General features: G+C 41.1%; 1 protein-coding gene across 1 annotated transcript in view; it reads left to right on the top strand.

Moving 5' to 3' along the window:
* The window catches only part of NKD1 (NKD inhibitor of Wnt signaling pathway 1), a 112387-nt gene that overhangs the window by 59335 nt on the left and 25258 nt on the right, over positions 1 to 27794 (top strand). Inside the window, exon 4 of the mRNA XM_075715729.1 lies at positions 14034 to 14091. Coding sequence (XP_075571844.1) covers positions 14034 to 14091 — 58 coding nt within the window. The remainder of the gene's footprint in view (positions 1 to 14033; positions 14092 to 27794) is intronic.

Raw genomic sequence — 27794 nt, 5'->3', positions numbered from 1 at the left:
CAGGTGGCAAGAAATAAATCCCCGCATACCTTTTGGAGTGCATCCTCCTGGGCCAGAGGAGGGTTTGTGGGTCTTCATAGCACTGGGAGGCACAGGCAGTGGTCTCTGCTAGAGTATACTGCAGAAGAGTAATAGATAACAGTGATATTTGTTAATGGAAATAGTGGAACAAGGGAAAAAAGGCATTGAAAGAGGTCCCATAATGCTTCAGAAACCCAGGCATGGCTTTGTCATTGTAAGATCAGTTCCTTTGTTTCAGGCCAAGAAACTGCATATATATTCTGTGAGACTGGATTATGTTTTTCTGTTAGTGTTTCTTGAGAGGAAACTTAATGTTTGGCAAAATTAATCTTTTTTTTCTTCAAGTTTCTGTTCTCCTTGCAGTGTAACAAGCAAGCATATACACTCTGACACACACAATCAGAAAACCAAACATTTTCCCTGAAATGGTGAAAACCAGCCATAAAAGCCCTTCCAAGGTCTTTGGATGTCTCTGGGCGTCATTCTGCCCAGTTCAGGTGACAAAACCGTTACAATGGCCCCATGTTCAGAGTTTTGCATGTCTAGAATGTCAGAGTTGCATCAAAACGAGGATCTGCTCCATCACGGCAGACTGAAGTAATTTTTTTTTCCCCTCTCCTATCTGTAGCACAGTTCCTGTGTGTCTCAGCGGAAGTCCTGTTTGAGGAAGATACACACATCTGAAAGATTTCTGTCTAAACCTTTACTGTTCAGGGGTATACAGCTGAAAATACATTGATGGTATCTTTGACAGTTTTAAAAAAAACCCAACAGTTTGGGAAAAATTTAAAGCATTTTAATTGCTTTTAATTTGTCTGCTTGAGATTGGAAAGGAATTATGAGTTTCTGAGAGCAATCAACACTGCTGGGCCCCTACTGCTGAGACCATTTGAAGGAGATACACTTGAAAGGTTTTGTGCTCTGGCTGGTCTATGGGTTGGGTTTTTTCTTTGACAAATTCCAGCAAAAGTAACTTAACCTATTGAATGTAAATTTTCAATGTATCGAAACAGCTGAGGGAGTCCAGCAAGGTTACTAAAAAGCTGGATGTATCAGTTCCTCTGTATTTAATATTTTGAGTACAGAAAGCAGAAACATGGTATAAAGTCAAGAGTATTGCTACAGGTGCAGATTGCTAAGTCTTTATTCAGGGAAAGCATCACCAGCTTTAGCAGGAACCTCAGATTGTAGTCCTATTACTTTTTTAAATGTAAAGCCTCAGTCGTGGTGCTGCTGCTGTTGTGCTTCATCTTACACTGGGGAAACTTCAGCTCTTGCTGCCAATAGCCCCTTTAAGTAATAGTTACTAAGTTTTTTTTGTTTGTTTTTCTTCTTCTAATTATCATTTGCTATCTTTTCATCCTAAAGGACAAATTATTTTGCTGTCATAAAATAGTCCCAATAGGGCTCAGCTGAAACTAAAACCAGGCCATTGCCTTTATTTTATATCGTGTATTTCAGGATTCTTTTCTTTCCCTCACTCCGTTCTGATATATGTGAGACAGAAGGAGCATGTAATTAGCCCACACTGGAATATGCTATTTGACAGTTGTAAAAAAACATTGGCAAAACACACAGTGTAGTCCGAAGGTGGTTCCTGGCCCAAGTGCTGCATCCTGGTCGCTCAGAACCCGCCGTTTGACAGAGACGGGAGGGCTGCCGCCGTGCAGCCACCGCAGGGGCATGGCACACGTCGTTCCGGTAGGGCTTCACAGCCTTTCCGCACACTGAACAGTCCTAGATTTCCGCACACTGAATAGTCCTAGAATCATAGCACCATGCTCTAACCAACTGAGCTAACCAGGCTCATTAGTCCTCAGTCTGGATGTGTCGGGGTGTTTTGAGGAAACTCAGAACCCAGATCTTACAGGTGCGCTATTTGGAGAGTTTGGTAAGCTTTTGAATTTATGGAATAGAATTTTAAATCTGATTCCATGCTTTTAGCAATAAGGACTCACTAACATTTTCTACTTTGGTCTTGTCCCCTGTCTCTTCTCCTGACTTTTTCCATCTTGGCCCCGTTCTGCTCCTGTGGAAATCTCCAAGTCCACAGAATAGATTTGAGTTACCTGAGCAGCTCCTGCTGTCTGCTATCCTGCTGAAGTTTCTTGCCACCCTGAAATGTGGTGGATGTCCTCAGTAAGATGGTATTTTACTTAAAGCCACAAGGCTTGAGGACGCTTTCCTTGGTATTCCCTAGAGGAAATGATCCATCCCCAAACAGTGAGGCAGGAGAGATATAATAAGGAACCATTTCACAAGGAGCCATATTTTATCCTGAACAAATCTGATTGATAGAAGATTTTAGTTCTGGTTTTCCTAAGCTGTTTATCACTGTGTTTGAGGGATAATTATTCTGGAAAGAAGGTGTGCATGGGAGTAGCAGCAGCTTAAGTGAGGAGGCTATTGAGCTGCTACAAGGAAAATTTTTATGCAGATGAAAGTGGATGCAAAGTGTGGTGCTTGGAAATGAGCAGCAGTGAAAAACTAATAATTCTGCATATTGTGCTACAGTACTATGGTTTGTATTTGAACCATTCTGAAAAAGAGACCATGCATTGTTGCTGCTGCAGAAGTAGGGCTGACTCCCCGCCCTTCCATCTAAACCCCTGAAAAAAAATCAAGCAGAACACACCTGTTTGTCTAAACCCCTTAAAACTTTTCACATTTTAATTGTTAGGTGAGAGATGCCTACGTTTGTGTAGTGGGATAGATTCCCCCTGCCCCCCACCCCCAGTCTTTCTCATTGTTCCTTGTTTTGTGCAAATCTGCAGCTCACTGGTAGGAACTTTATACAGACTTTTCTACACTAACTGCAGTGGTGGATTTTTAGGAGTTTGTGTATGAGGGAGAGAAGGAATTTAACATGGTTGCTACATTTTCGTTTGTTTTGATTTGATATCCATCCCAATGGAGGGCAGAGCACCACCGAGAGAGGTGCTGCCAGGTGTGGCTTCCTACTGCTTTCTAATTCTGTGATCACAGAATACCCGATTCTGCAGTCCTTGCACAGACAAGTCTCCCACTGATTTCAATGGGAAATTTGCCTGCATCAGGGATAAAAGAGCGGGCCCCAAGTTGTGTACAATGATGCAATCTGATCCTCCTGCTGTGGAAATTGATGTAATCACATTCTCGCCCTCCCCCCTTTTCTCAACCCTTCTCCCTACCAACCCCTGGTGACTCCTGGGGGGCTTCTCACCAAACGGAAAGGAGGATGCAGCTGTGTGCTGAAGCAGCAGGGGAGGGGAGGAGACCTGCTAGCAAAATTTATGAAGGGTTGCATCCTAGATGTAACCCTAGAAAACTGCTAAGAACACGGACCTGCTTGCCCTGAAAAATGCAGTCACCTGTGTTTGCTCAATGAGCAAATGGTTCTTCTCTATAATTGTGACATTCGTGACATGTCCTCCTGCATACGCTGTAAGGCTGAATTCAAGTGCTTTGTGAACTGAGCAACCTCATCGCTGCCTGCAGTCATTCCATGCAGAGGGACAGGGTTAGCTTTTTTTAGGGCGCTCCGTATTGTTATTGTTGACAGTTTCTGCTTTTCAGTGGTGCTTTTGTGCCCTGGCACAGCGCAGGTTGCTTGGGAATATCGAACCTCGAGAATGCTGCGCTTTGTTGTTGGGCGAGCCCGGCGACCTCTCTGATGCTTCCCTCCGCTTTGCCATTTATATGGCGTTTGGTTTTATTTTTTTCCTTTGGGAATTCTAGGCTCAGCTGAATTTGTTCTGTGTTTTGCGGAAGAAAGAGCTTGTTAAAGAATTCCCTGGTGACTTTGAAGTGAACTATTTATTTTCTCTCCAGGGTTATTCAGTGTAGGCATTTGCCCCCTCTCCTCTGTTTTTTCACCCCAGTGTTTCCTGAGCTACAAGCATTCTTGGAATATATTAGTTGTAATGAGTTATGTGGGCATCAAAAGTTTTCTTTGAAACTATATGGCATCAACATCTGTTAGCTCTTAGAGAACAGAGGCGCAGACAAAGGGGCTGGTGGGGGGAGGGAGGAAAAAGATATTAAATTCTGGAGTATGAAGTCTCCGTCTCAAAGACTCAGGGGGAGGGGAAGGGGAAATCTGCTGAACTCCAGGGCTTTGATGTGGTCCTCTGGCCCTGTGATTCCTTTTATGGGAATGTGCGTGGCAGCCGGTCCCGCACGCCCGCCCTGCCCGCCCGCCCAAGCGCTCCCTGCCAGCAGCCTGCCCAGCCTGCAGCACAAATCCTGCCGCAGCCCTTGTCGCTACAGTGACATTTGCAAGGAAAATGCCGTGCGCTCAATTTTCAGCTCTTGAGATGGGGAATCAAAATGCCTAATAATAGAGGTAACTCTTAAGTTTAAAAAAAAAAAAAAAAAAAGTTTAGAAGTGAACTTTTTATTTGCTTGTAATGCTCCTGACCCTGTGGGTCAACATGCAACTGTTCATCTAAATCAGGTTTTTTAAATGGTGTCTGTCTGCGGTTTTTTATTGCCTGTAATTAAAAAACATGTGTCTGTTTCTATGTACACAGCATCAGTCAGCATTCAGGCATGAGCACCGATGCTGTACTACTTACAGGAATGTGTGGGGACAGGTTCTGCTTTTTCTTTTATCTTTTTCCGCAGAACCTCACAGTGTTTGTCCTACGTGCCAGGGAGCAGTGGAGAAGAGTAAAAAAAAAACCTCTATGTCTGTCTTTTCCTCTTGTTGGCTCTGGTTTTAGCCATAATGCTGGTGGCATTGTGCTTCACTGTGACTTCCTGGCCCATTAAAACCCTGACCAGTTATAAAATGATTAGTTGACATACCTGGGCTTTAGGGACAAAGAGGTGGTTTAAAAAGGAATGTGAGCCATCTGTTTTGCCAGCACCTCCTGTTGACAGATTTATGGATCAACATTAGCATATGTGTCCAGGGTCACACACCTGTGCTTCCTAACAAGGTAATATTATTTAGCAGAGTATGTTTTCATCCTGAGGATTCAGAGCTCTTTGCAAAGGTGGGCATCAAGAATTCCGCTTTACAGTTGAAAAATGAAGGCACAGAGAGATTTAAGTGACTTACCCTACACCACACAGTGAGTCTGTGGTGGAGCAGTTATTGAATCCAGGTTTCCTCCAGCTGCATAAATATACGTCACCCATTAGCAGGAAAAGACTTAGAGCTATAAACATAATAGAGGAGCATTGATTATCATTCTAGGGGAGCTTTAAGCCCTTGTGCTGTATGAAAACCTGAGCCATGTAAGAAGACACAGGCTACTATCACAAGAAAGGTTCAGATTGCAGTATGTTAAAGCTGTAATGATCAGTGAAGTTGGTGGAAAGAGTACCCTTGATTTCAGTGATCACATCTTAAATGAGCAAGTTATTCTGTAGTCAAGCTCTGTAGCCGTTTTCTGCATGCTTGTTTCCCAGCATATGCCTGGGTAAAATCACCTCAGTGCACTTAAGTCTATTTGTTAAAGAGCTTCTTGGTAACCAAATCTATCATGAAAGAAAGTTGAACAAAAAATCAGATTTATTACATAGCTACGCCCATCTGTCTGCTGTGGTGAAGAAGCCCAAAATAAGCAATTTGGAGGAGTTAGTGAGCTTCTGCAGGCTGGAAGGTAGATGAAGATTGGTCCTCTTTCATTCATGTCCTTAGACTTGTTCATCAGTATAATCTATGTTGAAGATAAGATCTTGGGGGACATGGCACAATTGATTTTGCGATCAGCAAAGAGATTAGAGGATAGCTAGAAGAACAAAGGTAAATAGCTGAATCTGTAGACTGAGTTCATTTATCCTTCTGAAGTAGCTTCAAAGTGAATTTAAATACAGCAAAAAGCAGTCATTTCTTGTTTCAGTCCTATTTAATCTCAAAGACTGATGGTCTTTTTTAGTTGGAGATGGCTGGACCCTTCAGTTGGAAAGTAACTGCTGAATCAGTATGTCTAATTCATACAGTTGCTTTCAATTATATCATCTCTTATCTGGCAGAAGTCCTCGAAAAACTGTGTCTCTCCCTATCACCTTCAAAAGTAGAAGCCATAATAGTTCCAAATGGAAGATGTCACTTTGCAACACCTAGCAAGAGTTTCTGAAGATCCATGAAATCCAGGGTGAAAACAGCATAGAAACAGTAATGTTCTGTCTTGAAACTGGAATGATCTCAATAAAACTGTCCCCTAAATGGATCTTCTGACTACCTACAGGTCTTAATATACATTGGATAATTTTATCTGTCAACGCTTTTGGCTAGCTACAAGTAATATTAAGCAAGTCCATAGTATTTAAAGCTATTATTGCTGCATTGGTGTGGGGTTTTTTTTTCCCCCCCTTCTATAGATTATTTTTTTTAATTTTAAATACAGAATTTAAATAGATATATATTTACGAGCATGCTTACCTTCCACAGCACACAGGAATCTTATGATTCAAGTTAAATGAGCAGGTTGGTAGCTTTTGTTGAATGCATGTTGCAGTGACTGAACACTAAAAGAGGATGCTCATTTACCCACTGCAGCAGAGATGAAAAAGCTACCTGCAAAGCGTGTGTTTCAGTATTGCCACTACCCGATTTTCACAGGCTGGAGAAAAGAAATGTGTCAGAAGAATGAAGAAAGGATTTGTGTTTTATCCTGTTGGAAAGCCTGGTCCAGGTGTTGGATTGGGACAAAAGAGATTCAGCTGCATGTTGTAAGCAAGCTGGAGCAAAAAGTACCATGTTTCCTTTTTTACTTATTCAGATGTCCATCATGAAGGCTTTTGTGTAAGTGTCCATCTGCTGTGCACTTTCACTTCCTCAACAGCCTCATGTTCATGTTCCTATGGATGGGATATCCTCAAAAGCGTGTCATACAACTGCTCCTTATGCCCATTGGAGGGTCTGTAGCAGGGATGAAAAGATACTGGGGATATTTTTTGCCTCATCAGCCTCTAATAGTCCACGATCCTTTGACTGGAGATTAAGGGTTTTTTGGGTTTTTTGGGGTTTTTTTGTTATCCTGTCTTTATCTTCACAGTATTTTACCAGCAGCTGGAATTGCTCTACAGTCACCTTCTGTGAGATGAGACTGCAGGGGCTCCAGTTCTGTCAAAGTGGTGGATATAGATGCAGTGATTTCAAACACTATTACCATATTATCATGGCTGAGATTTACTGCTCCTAGAGTAGAGGCGGCCAAACTGAATGTGCTAAGGTACCAAAGGAGGAATTTCAGTATCTGTTGTGCTACACCCATTGTGTTCTGCTATCTCTGTTAAGAAGACCGTAACTTTGGACATAGAGGCCATCGTAGCAGATAAAGGCAGTAAAATCCTAAACCACAGCAGCTAAACCCATCCAAGATCATCTATCAGAGATCTTGGAGGAGAAATCTGTTTTCTTAACAACTCTACCTGCTGTGATTATATTACGAAGAAATTTTATCTGAGAGATGCTTCCATGCATGGTGTAGGAAGAAAAATCCATCTGTAATGGGTCACAGAGCACCAGGTTCTTATTTCAGAGAAAGAAAACACTACAGAAGTTGAGCTTTCTGCTTCTGCTTAACAAACTGCATTATTGCAGTTGCAATGTATATTTTAATGTTGGTCTAAAAGTTAAAGTCACCTTGACTTCCTCTCCAAGTATGAGCTGCTTTACACATTTGTTACAAAAAGTTGAATCCTGGTGAGTTATCATTATTATTAAATTATCTGGAATGGCAAACTCAAAAAGAAGAAGTAAAACCTCATGGTTGCAGAAGGAAAGGTAAAATATGCTGTAGGAGAAACAATATTAGGCTTAAACCAAGGCATGAATGTGCATTGCTCTATAGTGTTTTTCTATACGGTGTATGCTTTAATTCTTAATCGTATTTGCCTTGTTTCAATTTTCATTATAGTGAGGCTTGGAGTATATACTTTATCTGTGTAAGGCCCTAGGTATATAGATTACTTACGAAGAGTAAAGTGGGTGTAGCACAACAGATACTGAAATTCCTCCTTTGGTACCTTAGCACAGAGTTCACACTAATATACCAGCTCAAACACTATGATGGTGAAGCGCACAAATGCATTCAGTTTGGCTGCCTCTACTCTAGGAGCAGTAAATCTGTGTCCTAAATAGGACACTGTAATACAGAAGCGTATGGTTTATTTGAAAAGGCTTATGAGGGGGATCTTCAGGTGTTTTTGAAGGAGAATATGAATATGAAAGCTTCACTTCCAAATGCGGGGTGAGCCAAATGCATGCCCAAAACGCTTTTGTATCTTTTGCCTGTAAGTAGTGATCACACAAAATTGTGTGCACAAATGTCCACTTTTATGTATATTCAACTGCATGGGTTTGTATGCATGGAAGCTGCTAACCCAGCAAAATGTCATCTCCAAGTATGTCTGAATACAAGCAGTTTAAATTTTTATTTATTTGTTTATTTTATTTTTGAGTTTTAAGGCTGGCTGTAAAGCTGTATTTCTAAAGAATGGTGATCACCTCAGATAACTGAGTATCTACTTTCACCTGCATTATCCTAAAATAAATGATACTGGTTTTTGAGGTGTGAATAGGTTTCCTAGTAGTGAAGACTAGGCTTGAGTTGATCATAGTTGCGCATGGCTATGTTTCTAGTCCATGGGAAATTTCAGATACCCGAAGGGGAACTATGTTCCTCCCATCAACTGTTTTTCGAAAAAGTCTTTTTTGCCTTTCTCTTCAAGTCTGGACAAGATTAAAAATAAAGTAAAGCAATGATAATGACTGCTTTGGGGTTTGGATGGGTTTCCTGAAGTATCTTCAAGAGACTAGGTTTTAAAAATCTACTAAGGACTCGCTATACGAAAATCAGACTTATTTTGGAAACTTGTTTCCTGCAAGTGAGACTGAAGCATTCAGAACAGCCACTCAGCAGTTGACAGAGCCCTCAGTTGTTCAGGTGAAAGGCCAAAGGGCATCTTTATTCTCTTGAACCTCTGTTTCTTGGGATTGTTTTTTGTCTGCATCAAGAATGGAAGTTTGTGCATAGGTGACACAGCATTCTTGTTGGCAGCTATTTTAAAACCCTTATAAAATCTACCCCACAAGATGTTAGAGTTACCACATATCTTGTCCCTTGCAGTCCTGTTATGAAACACGTTTCTTCAACTTTGCTCTTTCCAAAAGTACTGGAACTTTATTGCATCAATATGAGAATAAAGAGAGAAAAAAATACATGTTTCAGTCAGATGGTTAAAAATAGAGAGGAAAGTTTTCTTGGTTGACAATTTGTCATTTTGCATGTCTTTTACTGGGGGAAAGTGGTGGGTACGATACCTTGATAAGAACTTCACTAAAACAGGAAATGTGTGCATATTTTCTGCCAAACGTGGAAAATCGAGTATCTTAAGGCTAAATCAAAGGATTTTAATGAGATGTTTGAAGGAGGAGAGGTAAAACAACTTGTTTCTACTTGAGAAGAGCAACACCTTTTAGAAAAATGTTAATTAACACAATATTGACTGTGATGTAATACGGGGAGTAGGGGGGTCCAAACTTTAAAAATGTGCTTGTTATCATGATAACCTACCTAAATCAAAGGTTATCCTTTGATATATCTAATACATCTATGGATGTAGCTGTCTCTACTTACACCAAACGCAAAACTGTATTTAATGCTGTGTTAGTCCAAATGGGGGTTGCTAAAATACATGCTCTGTTTGCATTCTGTAGCTTTGGCTCGTAGGTGTTGGCCACTGGGTGTCGTAGTGAGTGGCATGAAAAGGCAGAGCGAGGACAGGTAGAAGGAGTCATACTGATGACCAAGATTAAAGGAATCCGTGAGCATAGGGGCTAGGAGGAAGGGCTAGGAGATGTGAAGACAAATAAAACTGCGTAGAGCCTGGAAGGTGAAGACAAGGAGCTTAACCTCAATGTAGAAGCAGGAAGGGAGCCAGCAAAGGCATCGGAGGAATAAAGTGATGTAGGCAGAATGATGGGTGAGGATTTGGATGGCAGCATTTTCAGATAGCTGATGAAAAGGAAGTCAATAGCTGGAAGCCCCAGAGTGAGTGGCTGGCCTTTAAGCTCCAGAGACTTGTATAAGTAGGAAAACTGCACAGGGTGCTTAGGGCTGAGGTTGGGGTTAGAAAAATAAAATTGTCAGCGAGTTAGAATTTATCAAAGTCTGATTGCACAGCAAAGGTAGGAAGCGAGTGACGATTGCCTGACTTGTAACCAGCTGAATAGAAGCCCTGGGGTGTGGGAGCTTTTAAAGATTGCTTTTCTTCCTCGTGTATGTATATACTCAGCAGCATTTCTGAGGGAGTTGCACTAATTAACTCTTCCTTCCACCCCCCACCCTCTTAAATCTGAGCCGAGTACAGCAGCATCTATCAGAATGGGATATGTGGGACACAAGGTCCTTTCTACCCAGGCTAGGCAGCCAGCTGTTCAGAGTTTCGAAGCAGATATTTGAGCCTAAATCTTAGTCATTCTGTGCGATTTGTGTTGGTAGCTAACGGAGGCCAACTTATTTATCTGGGAAACTCCTGGTGAGGTAGAGACACTTACTCTAGATGGGTTCCTGTTTAGCAACCTATAGAAATGGCATGCTGGTATAATCCTACTACGTAAATGTTCTTTTCTTTATTCTTTCAAGTGCTCACTGACCTCATTTATATAGTATTTCACAGGGTACATCTGGTTTTGGTTGTTTCATGACTCAGTGTTCCAGTTTGAAAATGCAGTGTTGTGATTTAAAACATGGTGTCAGGACAGTGATGTACAACTACCTATGACCTAAATGTTGTTGCTTTTGCTCTCTCAGGCACTGCTCCTGCCCCGGGCCGGGCTCCTGCAGCTGCATGAGGAGGCCCACCCTGCAGAGCTTGGCCAAACGCAGAGCTGCTGCTGGTCTTTTCATCCCCTTGAGCCTGTGTTTCCTTTGTGCTCGAACACACTTCTCCCCAGTGTCAAATATTCCTACCTGGCTATAGTGTTTGCTCTCCACTAGAGTTTCTTGAGCTGCAAGTTATGTTTTACACATTTACCCTTTTCTTTCACTCTAGTCCATTTTCTGAATTTGGGTCGCTAGGGGTAGATGCACTATTTTACTCACGCTAGGGCAATTTGTGCAGGTTACTGGGAGAATACTCCGTTATGCAGTATGAGCTGTGGTCAGAATTGTTTTCCCTGATGCTTGCTCAGCTTTTTTACTTTTCTGTTGAGTGTGAGTTTACATACAGTGTAGTGTCCAGAATCGTTTTCTCAAGCAGGTGCGTTTTGGTATTTATCCAGGTTGTGACATCTGTCTCAGTGGTGCTAAAAATATTCAGGTTACTCTCTTGCAGATTTTTTTGACAGAATAGGTAACGATAATAAGATGAATGATATGGGTTTTGGGGTTTTTTTTTCCCCCTTCAATTTTTTCCTGTAAAATCTTAGAGTTGCCCACACCTTTCTCACATACACATCTGTCTATCTAAAGATAATACATGTCATAATCTTACACATACAGAGGAACACGTTTGGATGGGAGCTGAGGAATTCTGCTTAAGTGTGTCACTAAAATGCTCAGATGATGCTCTCATCAGTTTCAGGATGGATTGTCAATTTATGTGCTATTTAACAGCTATATTATGCTTCAACGTCATAAACCCCACTTTTCTAGAATTTGGTAATTTATAATAATTTGGTTTAAGGCAGAAAGACTTAGTGGAAATCTGCTTTAACTGAGTTACTACTTAAATAACTAGGAGCTAGAGAAGGAGTGAAACTAGAGTAGAATATAAAACATATTTACTTAAGACCCATGTAATGATTAAAAGTGGGAAAATAAGGAACCTAGCTTAATGAATATTAATGCTTCACTCTGCTGTTTTACACTTCTGTCTTCCACTCTTTTCTATTGAGTTACTTGATGGGGCATTTTACAACAACAAATGTATGCTCGTTTTAAAGTGACTTCTTTTGAAAAATCATAAAAATTAATGACTTGTGGGTTTTGTAGAGGATGATATTAATGATATCATTTTAACAGGCAATATTTGATACCCAGATGCACTGCTTGCTTTGCTAAAATTTTAAGAGATGAAGGCTACCAGCTAGATAGTATTCTCCTCGGAGGTGCATCACAAGTAAGATCATACCTGCTCATTGCATATTTGGTGATCAGGTTAACATGAAATACTTTCTTTTCCAAGAGAGCAGGAGGGAGCAGGAATTCTGAGTTTAGCAAAAAAAAAAAACCAAACCCCAAACAAAAGAGTTATTAAATATTTAGCATTGTGGGAGAGAGCAGAGGTGCCGTACATGCCTATGTAGTCACTTCTATGTATCTCATTATCTACGAGAGCAGTCAGAGGTGCGCTCTCAGAGCTTCATGGAAAATGATGACATGGGAGAACTTGATCAAACAAAAGTATACTAACTTTTACAAGGCCCTGGAAAGGCCATCTTCTTGCAGAACTATGATAAGTTATGCCAACATTTAATGGCTTCTTTTTGTTCACTGTCCATTTCTTTCATAATTTTTAAGGTAATGATTGATATTAATCAGCACATGCTCAAAAAAAGAGACCTTTTTTACTGGAACAAAAACTCAGGGAAACAAAATAGTTTTTGCGATTTGCTTCCTGGAAAGCTAAATCCAGAATGATAGGTTTTATAGCAACATTGTGCCGTGCAGAATCCTAGCATTCTGGGCCAGGTTGCCAGCATTTCTCAGAGCCATTTGGCCCATGAATTCTAACTTTATTTCTGGGTATCTGCTCGTGAACAGAACAATATTTTCAGGGTCTCTGGGCTAGCTGTCCAGTAGTGTTTGTGAAATCTAATTTTTAAAATACTGTTGCAGAAATTGATACTGAAGAATTCCTAAGATATGCTTTTGTGGCTTAGTTACTTTCTGATAACTAATCTCGAAGAATAACATTTGGGCATGTGGAAGGCAGAAAAGAACCTCTGACAGCTTTTTCAAGAAAAAGATAAACTGCCTTTATCAGGATAAAATTGCTTAACAATAAAGCTAATGAATACAACCAGACATTAATTTTCACAGGTTATTCCCTTATTCTTATCTTGTGCAAAAAGCTCCATACTGTCAACTTCCAGTTCACAGGCTGATGCTGAGAATGCTGGCTCTGTGTTCCTGGTATGTTTTTGCAGGTGAAGTTAAAATGGCCATGAGTACAGCACACCAGCTTTTTAGAACCATATCCTTCTTTATCACCATGACTGCTTATCAGTGGCAGAGAGTGTTTGTGGAGAATCTAGGGAGCCAGACTATAATGTAAGGTCAGTGACGTTAGAGCCTTCGGAATGAATGGGAGAAAGCAAAACATGAGGATAGCTGTCGTTGCTTATGGTTTAGCTGGGGTGAGGGGATGGAGCTGGAAGGGGCTGCACATAAGAGAGTAAGGATGCTCTTCAGGGTCTTTGTAAGGGGGATTAGCTCCAAATCCCACTGATGCCCTTCATTACTACTTCAGCACCATTAGAAAAATGTTTTTTGGGTCTGAGATAAGATCATCTGCATATCTATGGCATCTGCTTCTGTATTGCTCTAGACATCCTGGGGCTGACAAAATTTCATTAATTTTGGGACTGAAGGATCAGGCAGCTCTTCAGTCTGCTATCTGCTTTTCTTGGGTGACCTCTGGTATATGAAAGTTTTCTGTTTGTTGGTGGAACCAAGTGATAACATTCCTCTGTGGGTAGTGAAGGGCTTATTTCTCCTTTATCGTTTCCATTTGGAATTTTTTTATCTTGCTTGATTGACAGAACATTGAAATGCTAAATATTAATCTACTTTGTAAAAGGATTTGAATATGAACACTTCTTTATTCTTTCCCCTGTACAATCTTTCCATCTCCATTAAATTTTTGTCCTAAAGTATGTCCAGGGCATTGTAAAATAGCACCAAATGCATTGACTATAAAGTGATTGACTTCTTTCCTCGAAAACAACTTCTGTGCTTTTGTTAGTGTTTTAAATTAAGCCTGGCAATAATAAATACATATTCTTAACACCTCAACACTTTGTATATAGTATATTTGTCATTGTTTTGTTTTGTTTTTTTTTTTAACAGGATTTATCTGGGGAAGGCTACAGAGACACTATTGGTGATGAACACTTTCATCTAGAAGGTATTTAAAGAACAAAATTGCTTGGTTAATATTAAAGGATATTGGAGGAAGTCAAGTCAGTGTGAGAATGCATATATGAGAGTGCAGTTCTTGATATACTGATGTGCTGCTTACCTGGCAAAACTGTTAAGATGGGAGTAGGGTATTATTTCTGTATCTCCTACCACTGTCGTCCTAGTATCGAAAAAAGTCACCCAGTTGTGTCATAGGGACCAAGTGTTTTAATTCAAGGTCTCACAGCTTTTTTCCAGGTATTTCTCTTGGCATCGGTAGCAGTAGTGAATGTCACTGTCCCCAGCAAGGGTGGTAAATGTGATCACTGAAAATGTTAGCGTTGGGTTTTGTGATACACTGCACATCCTTCTGTGTTACACAAACCAGACTTAGAAACTCCTGCATTAATTTCTAATAAAGACCAGAGACTTACTCAATACATTTCTCTTGAATATGAATGGAATCATTATTGCCTCAGATAACTACTTCTTTCCCAGGCTCATCTCATCTTTTCCTCTGTGATCAGGCCTCTAATTGCAGTGGAGATGGAATCATTGTGGTAGGAAGGGCCTTTGGGGACCTTGAGTATGGACGCTGTATTTCGCATGCTAGAGAACACATCTGAGGTGCCTTGAACTTCAGTTGGGCAAGTGGGGGTTGAGGAACAGAAGAGATTAATTTGAGGATGTTGTTGCTCATTCTTTTAAAAAACCCAAGGAAATGAGACTTCAGAAACTTTCTGGGAAACTCTCTAGTATAACAAGTGGTTGCATGGGCTGTGTGCTAGATTTATATTATAGGCGAGTGGAAACAATATGCCCAACTTATTTAGAGCAATGAACCATGTCAAGCTTAACTTGGAAATTTCTGTCCTTTTATAATCCAGGCATTTGTTTCTGGTGGTAGAGACTTCTCTCTAAACAGAACTTGAAAGATTCTCTATGTTAAGAATGTCCGTCTTCCAGTTGCTTACCTGTGAAATGTGTTAATATCCTGTGTTTCTTGGATCCCATGTTTCTATCATGCCTGTAGTTTACAAAGAATGTTCCCTCATATGTGCCTGTAACAATTTCAGCTGGTGCTTGTAGGAGACTGTTAAACACAAAAGCAAGATATACTTGCCGTGATGGCGTCAGTGTTTATAAAAGTGTTTCAGTATTTAACTTCACAACAGTTTTCCTTTCTGCTCATAGTAGGACATAACTCTAATAAAGGGTGGCTTTTTAATTTTCAGAATTATAGGAGAATCTACTTAACATAGGATATTAAATGTCAGCGAGGTGAATAATTTCATTTTTCTGTGTCTCATTCTACCTTTCCTTGCCTCCAATTATTTCTTACTTTGTTGTGTAGAATTGTCTTGCATAGCAAACATAATATCCAATATATAATATTTCTAAACTAGTCAGCAGCAGGATTGCTTTTATTAGAGTGTAAAACCTTTTAGGCTACTGTAAGTTCAGTCTTTCAGCAGTTTTACATTATTACTTCTGATGCGTCTCATTTCTGATGAAGTAGCTGAGTAGTGAAGACAAGGTTTAGATACCAGCAGGTGGTCCTTTTTTGTGTGCTGCCACTGGGGAAGAGGTTCTTTTTTGTTCTGTGGCATCTTTCCAGCTGGGAGGCAGGTAACTGTTCCCACCCAGTGCTCAGGCAAACGCGTGCAAATTGCCAAAGCTTGGTCATCATCCCTTTGGCTCTCAGATCTCCAGGCTATGCTTTCCATACTGGGGACGGTGTTAGCCACTTCCCTCTTGAATGGGGTGTTGAAAATCTTCTTGTAATTAACAGATGATACTAGAAGCATTGTGTTAAAGTGGGATGCTTTCACCCTTTTTGTATAACTTTGTACTTTTTACTGGCATAATATTTTTGGATGATTGTGATAGGGCTAGCATAAAATTGTGATATTAGCATAAAGTGAAGATGAAACATGATTTGTGTCCTTTGTTAGGGCACAGCTTGAATTCTGTGTGGCTTAGGTACAAGGTGACCACTGTCAGCTCTTTTCTGCATAGAAATGTTTTGTGTGAAAAATTAATATTCTGGAAAGTATATTAATCTTTCACTGTAAAATAGTTGTTCTGCCTTTATTTTGCTACCTCACAATCTTTACATATGTAGTGGTGTAACACACATATGTTGCATGATTATACATTTGTGTGTCATAAGATAATATCAACATCACTGATAACTAGTTTCAGAGACAGGAAGCTGCAGCACACTGAAACATGGTGGGTTGGGCTAAGCTCGCAAAGGACGTGAATGGCAAAACAAAGAGTTGAACCCAGCTCTACCAAGTACCAGGCAAGTGTCTAATCAATGAACTATATTCTGTCTTCATAAATACACGGTAGGGATGGAAAAAAATAAAAAAGAAACATTTCTCAGATTTGCAAAAAAGGCGCCACTGTTCTTTTCGGTTAGGGGAAAGTTACAGCCTTCATATTCAGGGACTTCACTGGAGAATAAATCTGAGTTCTTTAGAAGACTCTCGCTGAAAAGACAAAGTGGCAATAAGAGAAATAATTGAATTCCTTATTTTGTTTTACATAGCCAAGTTCATTACCTTTTTTTCCTTCCCTCTCATATTTTCCCCCCTCTTAGCCGTCTGAGCAGTACAGATAAAAAGAACTCTCTTTGCCGGATTTAACTTCTGTGTTGTTATGTAAAGCTTGATCAAATCCTTTCGTCTTAACAGACTTAACTGGCCAACAGCAAAAGGCTCGGGATTCTGGGATTAAGATTGTTTTTGGTAAGAGGACTGGTGCATTAGTGCTTTCTTTTGAACTGTAGAAAGAACAAAGTAAACATCAAAAGCATTAAGCCATGAGAGCGGATTGTTGACTCAATGTTGCTGCATGACAAGAGGTTAGAACTCAATAGTGGCGACTCTGTTTACTGAGTGCTGTGCAGAAAGAAACAGTTTGACCAGTATTGTCTATTATATTCACCACCTGCCTTTGATTTTGCTGCTGGGCAAGTCACTAAATTGAAATTTGGGGATTTTTTCTTACGTGGTCAGTGATTTCCTTAGATAAGAGACACCAATGGAAACCTCAGTCTCTTCTTATATTACCCTTACTCTGTTTCCATTCTTCCTCTTTCATTAATAACTCAACAATTGGGCATGCTGGATATAGATTTTGTAGTGGATTCATTTGCAACTTTCATTCCAAGTTTAGCAGTGCTTTCCCACTGCATTTCAGAGACTTCCACTTGCCAAACTTAAGAGTACTTGTGCAGTCTGCTGTGGGCGTGTACAGACTTCTCGTGCTTGAACTTTCTTGTCCAGCAGTTTCTACAGAGGAAGCATGTGCTTTATCACTCTTCATGTCTAGGATAAAAGAGCTTGCATTTTCTCTTCCTTGTCCTTAGACTAGTAGGTCACCAGAACAGAATGACTGCAAGTGGCTCTGGAAGAAGTCACAAACACTAGCACAGACATTGGGAGTTATTTTTCATTTCATTTCAGTGGGGAAGCTAAAATGGCAGGCAAGAATTGAATGTAGCATCAAACAGCAAGTCACTCTTCCATCATGGAGACATGCAGGTGGCTCAGAAAGGTATCTGCTATTAGTGTGTTCAGTAATGATATCCAAGTTGTCTCTCTGCTCTTCAAGGTGTAAGTAAGCTTTTTAATGACTCATTCAAGAGACTTGCTCTTGTTTTCTAGAACTTTTTTCACCTCCTTTCCCTGGACCCTTTGGGAAATTTTCACATCTAAAGCCTGCAGACCAGGAGAGCTTTCTTATCTTGACCACTCCATGTCTTTATGAAGTGAACTGGGGTTCCTCCATCTTACCACTTGAACATTTAGAAGCTTTTCACAGCAGCCTGTTTTCTCCCTGGTTGTGACATCTGAACCAGAAACAGGAGAATCTCCTTCTGACACAGACTCATTGTAGAAAAGAGGCAATTTCGTACTCGTCTCAATACAAGCTTTTTAGAGCCCAGTAGGATATAGCTATCAGTCTACTTCAGCTCCCTTTTGGAGTTCAAGGTGAAGTCCTTAAGCTCAGAAGACACCTAACCTATCACTCCAACTAGTTATGTGATAATGTGATTTCTCATGTCACTGTTCTCCTGAAAAGTATGTCTCAAGTGTTTCTACTAACCAGAAACGTTGCATCTCTGTGGGATCAATCTAGTTCTGTACCTGTCAGAGGAGCTGCCTCTTATGCTGATAGCAATCTGTTCCATTTCACTTGTCAGCCAAGGGTGATGTCTTGATTATTATTCTCTCAGCAGAAGACTGGAGAAGATCCAAGCCTTCCTGGTGCCTTATCTGAACATGATATCCAAAGTCCTGCTGAAAGTAGCGACAGAGCTTGACCTGAATCAACAAACCCATTTTTTGGTATGTTTCCCAAACCAGATGTATCCAAATCCCTAGATGTAAGATGTTCCCTCATCTGGTACCAGAAAGGACAAAATTATTCAGGTCATCTTCTTGCCCATAAATATTAGAGAGCCCTCCAGCAGAATTCAAAGCACATGTTGCTGAAAAAAAAAGAAATCTATCATATCTGTAAAAGAGCTACTTGTAGCTCTTTTCGCTCATTTACAACACATTACAGATTTTCTAAACCTTCAAGTAAGGCATGCTATATTCAGCAAAGCAGAAAAATAATTCATTATATTCTTAATATTACTGTGTGTTTTTCAAGATGTTATTAGTATGTCCAGTTGGTCCTTCGCCTCTTCTTCCTCCATCCAGCATCCAGGGAATCTGTGGTCAGGTGGGAGCTGAGGCGTGGTTAATCGAGTTCCACCACAAAGAGCTCTCTTGGTATTTTTGGCTTTAATAAGAACTGATAAGCAAACAAGGAACCAATAGTAAAGAATGAACTAGTGGTTTAAGGGGGCTGATCTTATGTCCAATGCTGCCAACCATCCCAGACCCCGATACAGCTGCACGTGCTTCCCCCCACCATACGCATCCCAGACAGCCCAGTGAAGAGAGCACGCTGGCTTCCACGCGAGTGCTGCTGAGGTGCCCGCGCTTCCCCCTTGCTGGGGCTGCAGCTGCAGGAGAGGGAATGGGGTGGAGCATGCCTCCCCCACAGCACCCTGCAGCAAGGCTGCTCTTGTGCATTGCAAGGTAATTCCCTCTCTCTGTCTCTCTGTTCAGGAAAAAAACTTTGAAGACTAGTTCCTGGAGTTGTTTCTAAAATTAGTAATTGGAAGAATATCTGCTGGGTGTTCAACTCAGACAAAAGGTGGCAAGGTATGGTACTGGGGACCAAATTGTTTATCAACTTGTCAGCAAAGGAAAACTTGAACAAGCATTTTAACTAGTTTTAGCTAACCTTCTATTTGCCTGTGAGACACTTTTTACCATACTTTGATAATCTCTTAGCTGAATAAATTCACATATTGTGCTACGCTGAGCTATGAATGGGTAATGAAAGGCAGTTATTTCAAACTGCATGGTCTTTCCAGTTAATGCCTTCAGTTATGATGGTTATTTCATTTATTTTCTAAGGCTTAAATAATTTTCTATGTATTAGGTACATGAAATTCCAGTGTATTTGTAGAAAAGACATAGAACTCATCTTGCATACAGGCAAAGTTGCTTTATCTCAGCACCGTTGTTATTGCCTACCTAGTACTATGGATGCAGGCTTGGTGCTTTGCAGAAGGTCCTTTCTCTGTCATGTTCTTAAACCAAATACGTATTCATCACTGACACTGCAAACAGAGTGCTTAATAATTCTACCTTAAAAGTGCTCCTGTGGTCAGCCTTCTGGGATGTTATATGGGAACTCTGCTTTTTAATGACTTGTTGCTAATCCTATGCACTTACCATAGATTTGCTATGCGTGAGTATATGCTATGTGATCACCTCAGACTGGTGATCACGTGCTCACTGGCTGTGGTTTTTTTGGCTGTCAAGAGGTTTCTGCTGTACCTTTTCCTACTACTCAATATGACATGAAACAACTCTGAAAAATATCGTCAGCTTCAGGGTGACCCGCCGGCACCAGCCACCATTATCTGTCAAACAGTTAGTCCATGCCGAGGCTAGACGCTGATAAGCTGGTTACTGTGAATTGGAAGGAGTACCGAAGAACATGGGGGGGGGTGGGGGTGGGGGGAAGGAACAGTGGCGAGTGCCAAGAGAAAACTGCTTAGTTTGGCAGTTAGAATAAAAGTCACCAAAGAACATGAGACTGGTAGGATTAGCAGAAGTTTTCCTGTGGTCATACACAGATCCAGGAAATTATACGAAGCAGGTAGGCTGTTTGCCATGAGTGGGAGGAAAATCTTATGGCATAAGGCAATTTTTAAAAAAAAAAAAAAAAAAAGATGTACAAGTGTTTCTTAACATTAGCTGTTCCAGTTGAGGGGGGTTGGTATTTGGATCAGAAGCTTTTACTTCTAGAGCGGCTGTTTCAAGTGCAGCCAGGTCAGTAGTGATGAAAGACTGTTGCCATCCAATGGTTGTCCATGGCCTGTGTGTAATGAGTTAGTGGTCTCCGGGTGTTGCCAAATGGACCTTTACAGTGCCTAACGGCTCCCACCCATGTTGGCAAGCGGAGCACAGAAAGGCAGTGAAAAGTGGGCTGTTATGTTACCTCGGAGGGTGAGCTTTCCTCCTCACACTGAGCCGCTGCTGTACGGAGGGTATGTGCTCTGCTGCCTGTGCCGTGCTTGTTCCCTGCATGTAGGGTATCGCTCTCTTTAGCTGACAACCCACCAGCTCCTACTGGTGCTGCCTGAGTTTTTGATAGATGATGTGTTTAGTTTATGGTTTGAGAGCTTTTGTTCTGGGTTATTAATCCTCTGCATTAGACTGGGAAGATCATACCTGCTGTAAGTTAATAGTTTCACATTGATCTCTGTATTCAGATCATTCTACATTGCTGGAAAGCTGTTACTGCCGAACACAAGCGAGTTGCATGTTTGGTTCAGGGACACAATAGCAAAGCTGAGAATGGAGCCGGGGATTTCCTGTATCCACGCCTGTCCCTTACAGTATGACAGAGGGAGGGTTTTAAAGTATAGTACGCAAGAAAACTTTCCAAACTTACAAGTGGTCTCCCTTCTTTATGGAGGCTGAAGAAAGCCAAATGTTAATTTGTGTGTAACGCATAAAAATATTTCAGTAGAAAACCGCGGTAATGAAAAGGGCAGTGACCAAGCACCTCAGAAAAGCAAAGAGTTGATTCTTATGAACACCTTAAACATGGAAAGCTCTAATATTATATGCATGCTTGGTATTTATAACAACATCGGTTTTCTTTACTCTTTCCTTCTACCTAAGACTGGCAACTTTTCCTTCTTTCACAGAGAAGCTAATGCCCTTTCTGAGTGGTCATTAAAAGAAGAATCAATTAACAATAAGAATATTCATTTACTCTCAGTTCTGGGGTAGTTGTGAACTAGTTTGCTAGGAGGCAAAAAGACACCTGTGGATATAGCTATTGAAAACCTACGTCTACAAATCTCTCAAGCTGCTTCTCTTGTAGCATGTAAGAGGCAGACGATCGGGGTCCATGCAGGAAGCAGGGCAATCAAAGGGCAAAAGTACATAGCTTAGGGACATCTCATCAAAGGGAGGAGGGCTCTTGCATTTGCCTTCCACATCCTGAAGGTCAGCGAAGCATCACGGTGGCATTTAGGCAGCAGGCTGTGGCATCCAACTCGTTGCTCACACCAGTGAGTGAAGCCCGAGTGAAGCAACCGTGTAGCAGGACTGAGATAGGGCTGACAAATGGGTGCCAGTGACATGAGGCTCATGCTCTGTGCATGAGGTTTGAAAGGGTAGGGCCTCTAGTAATCAGGGCTCACTGAATCAGTCTTGGTCATTGGTGTTTCCCTTGGGCTGTCAACGTGATTCAGAGGAGGAAGAACTAGCGTGCGCAGGCCTGCCTGGGTGAGCTGTTCCTCTGGCTTAGGCTGGGTAACAATCACACTGAGCCCACAGGAATGCGGGCTGGTGTGCAGCTCTGCACTAGCTGCCCACCGTGTGGGTACACCTGTCAAACCCTTAACACCGCCCGGGGATGGCTGCGTTACAGCTAGCCACATCCAACTGCATGTCCTGCTCTCCCGCCTCTGCAGTGGTGGCTAACCTGGGAGGCAGGGTCTGCCGTGAGATATACCTGGGCAAACTGAGGGACTCAGGCGTATCTGTGAGAGACAGCTGATCTAGTGTGTATGATACAGAGATAATGCTGCATTACTGTATGTGTGCAGCAGTATAAAAATGTAGTTGAACTTTGCCCCAGGACATCCACCACCAAGAACAAAGAATGAAATATGGGAACAAGTCAGGAGTTTGAAAACAATCTCTCTGGAAACATGATGAATACCAGTGGTTTCATTTATTCTACTTGAAGAACAAAGGTCCTTTTCTACTTTTAATTTCCCAGGAACGATTATTACCAGTTATTTTTCTTGTAGCTTTGACCACAGTTCATGGAGGTTTTATTAAACAGGTTTTTGAAAAGTGAGTCAAAATGCCATTCTTCTCTGACTCTCTTGTGACTCTCTTTTTTCTTTTTTTTTTTTTTTTTTTTTTAACCCATGTGAAACTAGAGCATATTTCCAGGCAAAGATTTGAGGCCAGATAATACTCTCATGCTGGTGTTCATGGAATTATTCCAGTTTTGTGCTCTTGTAATTGAAAGACGTTGTGGCCCTTGCTATTTCAGAAGACAATACATTTGTTTCAATCCCTTGCCTTTACATGAAATATCACTTCAATTTTTAGAAACCTTGAATACTCCTGCTGCAACTCCTGAATATTCCTAAAGTTGCCAGTTCTCTTGTGTTTAACTTGACCTTGACACAGCCAGACAACCAAGTTTGAGTGCTCCCTTTGCTGGGCTGTTGGTAGCTTTCTGTGATAGGCTTTTGTTTAGATCCCATGTGCATTCTCCTGTAAGGCCCTTCTCTCCTGCCCGTAGGGATTTCATATCCCAGAGTGTCTCATGTGAGGATACAGTTTATGACAGGATTAAATAGTTCTTGCGTTTCTGGGTTTGAATTTAGGAGCCATCATTTTATATAGATGGCTACATAGATACAAAGCTAGATAGATGCCTGAACCTTCGGGCTGGATAGTTTAGACACAACAACCTGTCATCCTGCTGAACCTTACAAATACACAAGCATGTACATGCAGACTGATAGAGGCAATTTCAGTGAAAAGCATATTGCTTTTGCCAGTTGCTGTTCCAAATTCAAAGTGTGTATCAGTCAGGGTGCTTTTGTGTGCTTCAACTCCACTTCTGCTGCAGGAGCTACAGAAACCCAAAGTTTTACCTCACCAGGCAGAACAAGTGCCCTTTGTTACCTAGACAGATTACAGCTTTTTCTAAAGTCTGCTCTTCATAAAAGCCCAGCTTGAACAGTGGAAATTCTGACTTGCCTCAGATACTGAGGAGACTTTTATAGTTTCAAGTAGCTCCAGGGTTATATTTTAAAAGTTGAATTTCATCACATGTTTCAAGTTTGGTGGAAAAAAAAAAAAAAAAAGCATGATATTTTTAGCAGAAAAAAGTCCCCCCCACCACCTTTTTTCTTAACAGATGTTTCATCTCAATCATATCCAAACCTCAAAGCACAAGTAGCAGTCAACCTTATTCTCCTGTGGAGAAAAAGATAAAGTGTCATTTGTTTGGAAGAAGGGGTTTTTTTTGTAACCACAACTAGTTTGTAAGTAAAAGCAAATAATAAATGCAGCACTACGGGGTTGTGGAAATGAACCTGAAGCAACATTTCTGCTCTTGAAAGAGCTTGGAGTCCAGCTGCTCTTGTTAGATGGAAAGTCTCAACCCCCAGCCTAACAAAAAAATAAAAATACCAGTAATCAGGTTTTTCTTGCTTTATGAATCTGATCCAGCAATCCAGGTCCTTCCACCAGTAAAATATGTCATACAAAGTGCCCAACTTTGCACCGAAAAGGATTTAAAACTGTACAGGTAACAAAAAGAGAGGGAAGGAATAGTCGTTGTAAAACAAAATATCCAGAAGTAAAAGAACTGCTACTCGAGGAATTTTCACAGGGCTCTGGAGGAGCGGAGAGCTTTGCTGTGCCTTGCAGCCGGCGCTGCGTGCAGGGCTCAGCGCCGGCGGGGGAGCGGCCAAGGGGAGCCAAGGCAGCCCTGAGCTCTGTGCGCAAAAGATTTATTTAGGAGGGAGTTACAGTCCCTCTTAAGGATTTGGAGGCACGAAGCTGAAGTGTGGTGCTGCAGACCTGTTTTTTTTGTTTTGTTATTTTAATGAGCCTTTTCAGAGACTGGAGCCATCCAGGTGTGGAAGGATATTCTTGGCAAATCGGTGTTCAGACAAGACCGCTCTCTGTGTCTGCTGCAGGACCCTCTGGGAGCTGCCCTGAGCACCCACCTGCCTGTCCTGTCCCAGGCTGCCCGTGCCCCACTAGCAAGCAGTGATTGCCACACAGATTTTGAGACGCTACGTTTGAATGAAAATTCACAATGATGCTGTCTAGGAGGATATTGCAGGGTTTTCCACCAAAGTGGTAGCTCCAAGTGGGAAGCTGACTCTTGGGTTGCAAAACACATGGGCGCTCTAGAGCAATAGGAAGGGCTGGCTTCTCCTGTAAGACTGCCCCAAGCCTGCCCCAAACCATCTTCCCTTCCACATTTTGAGCGGTATATAGCACAGCAGGCTTCCATCTCTGATTGTCATCTTTAGGCTGTCCTAGAATTATTAATAATGGTGAGCAGTTACCTGCATTTGCTCTGTGGGAATCATTTCTTGTGATGAGATCCTGTGTGCTCTCTAGACTTTAAATAAGGTGGTTGGGGTCAAGCCTCAATGAATTTTATTTCTCTGCATTTTTTGCAGTATGTGATGGATCACCTTAGTACCATTCCTCACCCATGTATAAATACGCAAAGGGAAAGAGATGTATGCTTGTGCGTTCACACGTACATGCTGGACTGTTAATCACTATATTACTTTTCAGGTGTGTTGTGGATCAATTTCCATTCTCCCCCCGCTCTCAGATTTAAGATGAGGATGGGAACACTGAACCTGCCGCTGTATATTAACTATGAGAGAGTTGTCAGATACGAAACTGATTCATCACAGCCAAAATAATGTTACAGTATAGGTCCACAACATTGCTCTCTATAAAAGGCTAGATTTGTGAGGGTCAGAGAGACGTTCTTCCTCAGGGGAAGCAATTCTGATGAATCTTACAGTTCAGATACCTTTAGAGGCCCTGTTATCACAGCAAAGGTGGTGGAAACACGGTTTTCCCATTGAACATCTAAGTTAGATGGGGGCGAGTTGATATCAAAGCCTACGTTATTAATAACATTACCTACTCAGCCTTGATTTGAATAAAGAGTTATGTAGTGGCTGGGGTTTTTTTTCTTCTTTTTCTTCCCTTGTGAATCTCAGGGGGAAAAAAATCCAAAGAGACAAAGAAAATTTAAGACAGAAAATCCTATGTGAACACGCATATCTGCAACTTACACTGAGAAGGGATTTTTTTTAAAAAGCAAAGTTGTTACCAGTTACTAACCAAAATCAGTGTATGGCCATCTTTAGAGAAGCGAGGTCTTTCTTCTTTTGCTTTAAGTTACAAAAGATCAGTTGGTGTCCCCATCTGTCACTGTTCAGCAACAGAATTCAACACTCTGCAGGCCCATTCAGAGCTCCAGGGACACATAATGCTGTTAGAAAGTGGTAAGTGGTCCATATGACAGTGACAGTTTTCACTTAAGAAGTACTTACCCATGTTAAATGATACAGATAGTTATAGCAGATTGTATTCTGTTAATGTGGCTTTTGATATGCCCACTGATCAAACACAAATCTTGCGGCTACAGGTATCATCCTGAACTATTCTGACCAAAGCTTATGGAGATTCTCCCCCCTGTCCCCCTAGCCTCCTTTTTTTTTTTTTTTTTTTTTAAAGATGGGGGAGGGGAGGAAGAAATTATCTTCTTTGATCTATGATGAGGAACAGAAAAAAAGACTGTTCTGTTCAGGCTTTTGGCTAATACAACAAACAGTGTTTAAATTTTAACTTTGCTTAATTAATTAGTAATTCTGTTTAGTGCTGTCTGATCTTCATCCAAAAGGTATTTTGAAGCTTGAGAACTGAACATCAAAGTGTATTGGGTGAAGATGGTCAAGTAAGGCATTTAATCTGGCAGTTGCTGTTGATGAAATACAGCCAGTTGGGGAACTAATTGGAAAAGGGAATCATAATCTGGCAAAATTCAACAAACTCCCTCCCTTCAGCAAACTCACTCCAGAGAGAGTGTGAGAAATCTAGGTTTAGTGTTTAAGCATGTATGAGTTACGCCCTAGCTAGCAGAGAGATACTGTATTGTCCTTTGTATTTGCATCTTTAGTACAAATCTGTTTTTTGCTAAGGAGATAGTAAAAAAATTTTCCCCCACAACACAACAGCCAAAAAAAAGATGCCAGACCTAGACAGAAACATGTGATTCTGTATCAAGGCTTGGAAATGCTTCTACTTATATGTGTCAAATTATTGGGGTTGGCGAAAGGAATTGAAGCTTTAAGGGAGGTGGTGTTGCACAGACCTGTGAGTGTGACTACTTTTTATTCAGGAGAGAAAATGTTGTCTGAACATTTGAGTGAATTTCAGTTTAGCAATTCCCAAACGTCCTAGTGGTGACTTGTCAGTTAGAATCATTATCTGATGCCTGAATGTTTAAAAAGTATTTTGGATGTCTGTTTTTGTTGGGGTTTTTTTGCAAGCCATCACATGGTCTGAGTCACTACCCCTCTGTTCTGTGCCTAACTGTCTCCCCCTGGTCCGGTGCTGGCAGTAGGTCTTGTGACATCTTGAATCTTTTTTTTTTTTTCCAGTCTGTGGTGTGCAATTGAACCTCTAATTTGTGTTGTGACCGTCAACAGGAAACAGTGAAATAGAAGAAAATGACTTCTCTCCATGTTTTCAGGTTGAAATACCCGTCCCAGACTAGTACAAAGTACTACTAGTACAGCTCTTGCTAAATTGGTTTTGACTTGTCCCGCTGGACTTAAAATGGACAATTAATTTCCCTACAGTAAGTTTCAGAGAAGGCAGCTTGATCTTTGTTGTTTTGAAGGGTGTGTCTAATTCATCAGCTTCAGCCTTCAGCCAGAGCAAGTTGAATACATGCTTTTGGCACTGACCCAGGATGAGCCTGTTTTTCTATGTGCTTATTCTGGTGGCTGTGGAACAGGAATGTTACTCCCTTCCTGGTCCTATTCTGCCTATTTTCATTTGCTGCTGGAGAAGAGGACCTTTGCTCGAGCAAAGTTATTGTATTGTTATATATATTGTTACATGTATTTCAATCAACTCTGTGGAATAAAATCAGAATGTGTGCTTAATGGGTGTGATATTTCTTAATCCATGGCCTCCAGGAGAATTTAAAAGTGAAATCTGAATGTGAATGTAATCGTTAATTAAAGGACTTGTTCTCAATTTGGACTTTCAAACATACTTGTTATTGCTCTGGTTGTTGTCATGCAGTCAGTGAAGAATGTCAGTGATGTTTGTCAAACCTGATTTGCAATGAAAAGAATATTGGCAGAACCAGATAACTTAGACATCAGAGACTTCAGGAAAAACAATGAAATGAATTCTCTTTCTAGCCCTTTGGTCCTCATAGTTGCTGACTTTAAGTTCTGCTGCGCCCGCTAGATCTGTAAATTGGAAGTGAAACCCTTACCCTGTTGACGTCGATAGGAATTTCACT

Source organism: Pelecanus crispus, chromosome 8 (genome assembly GCF_030463565.1).
Source record: "Pelecanus crispus isolate bPelCri1 chromosome 8, bPelCri1.pri, whole genome shotgun sequence".
Lineage (NCBI taxonomy): Eukaryota > Metazoa > Chordata > Aves > Pelecaniformes > Pelecanidae > Pelecanus > Pelecanus crispus.
The sequence above is the reverse complement of the archived record's forward strand: the minus strand, read 5'-3'. Positions and strand labels throughout refer to the sequence as shown.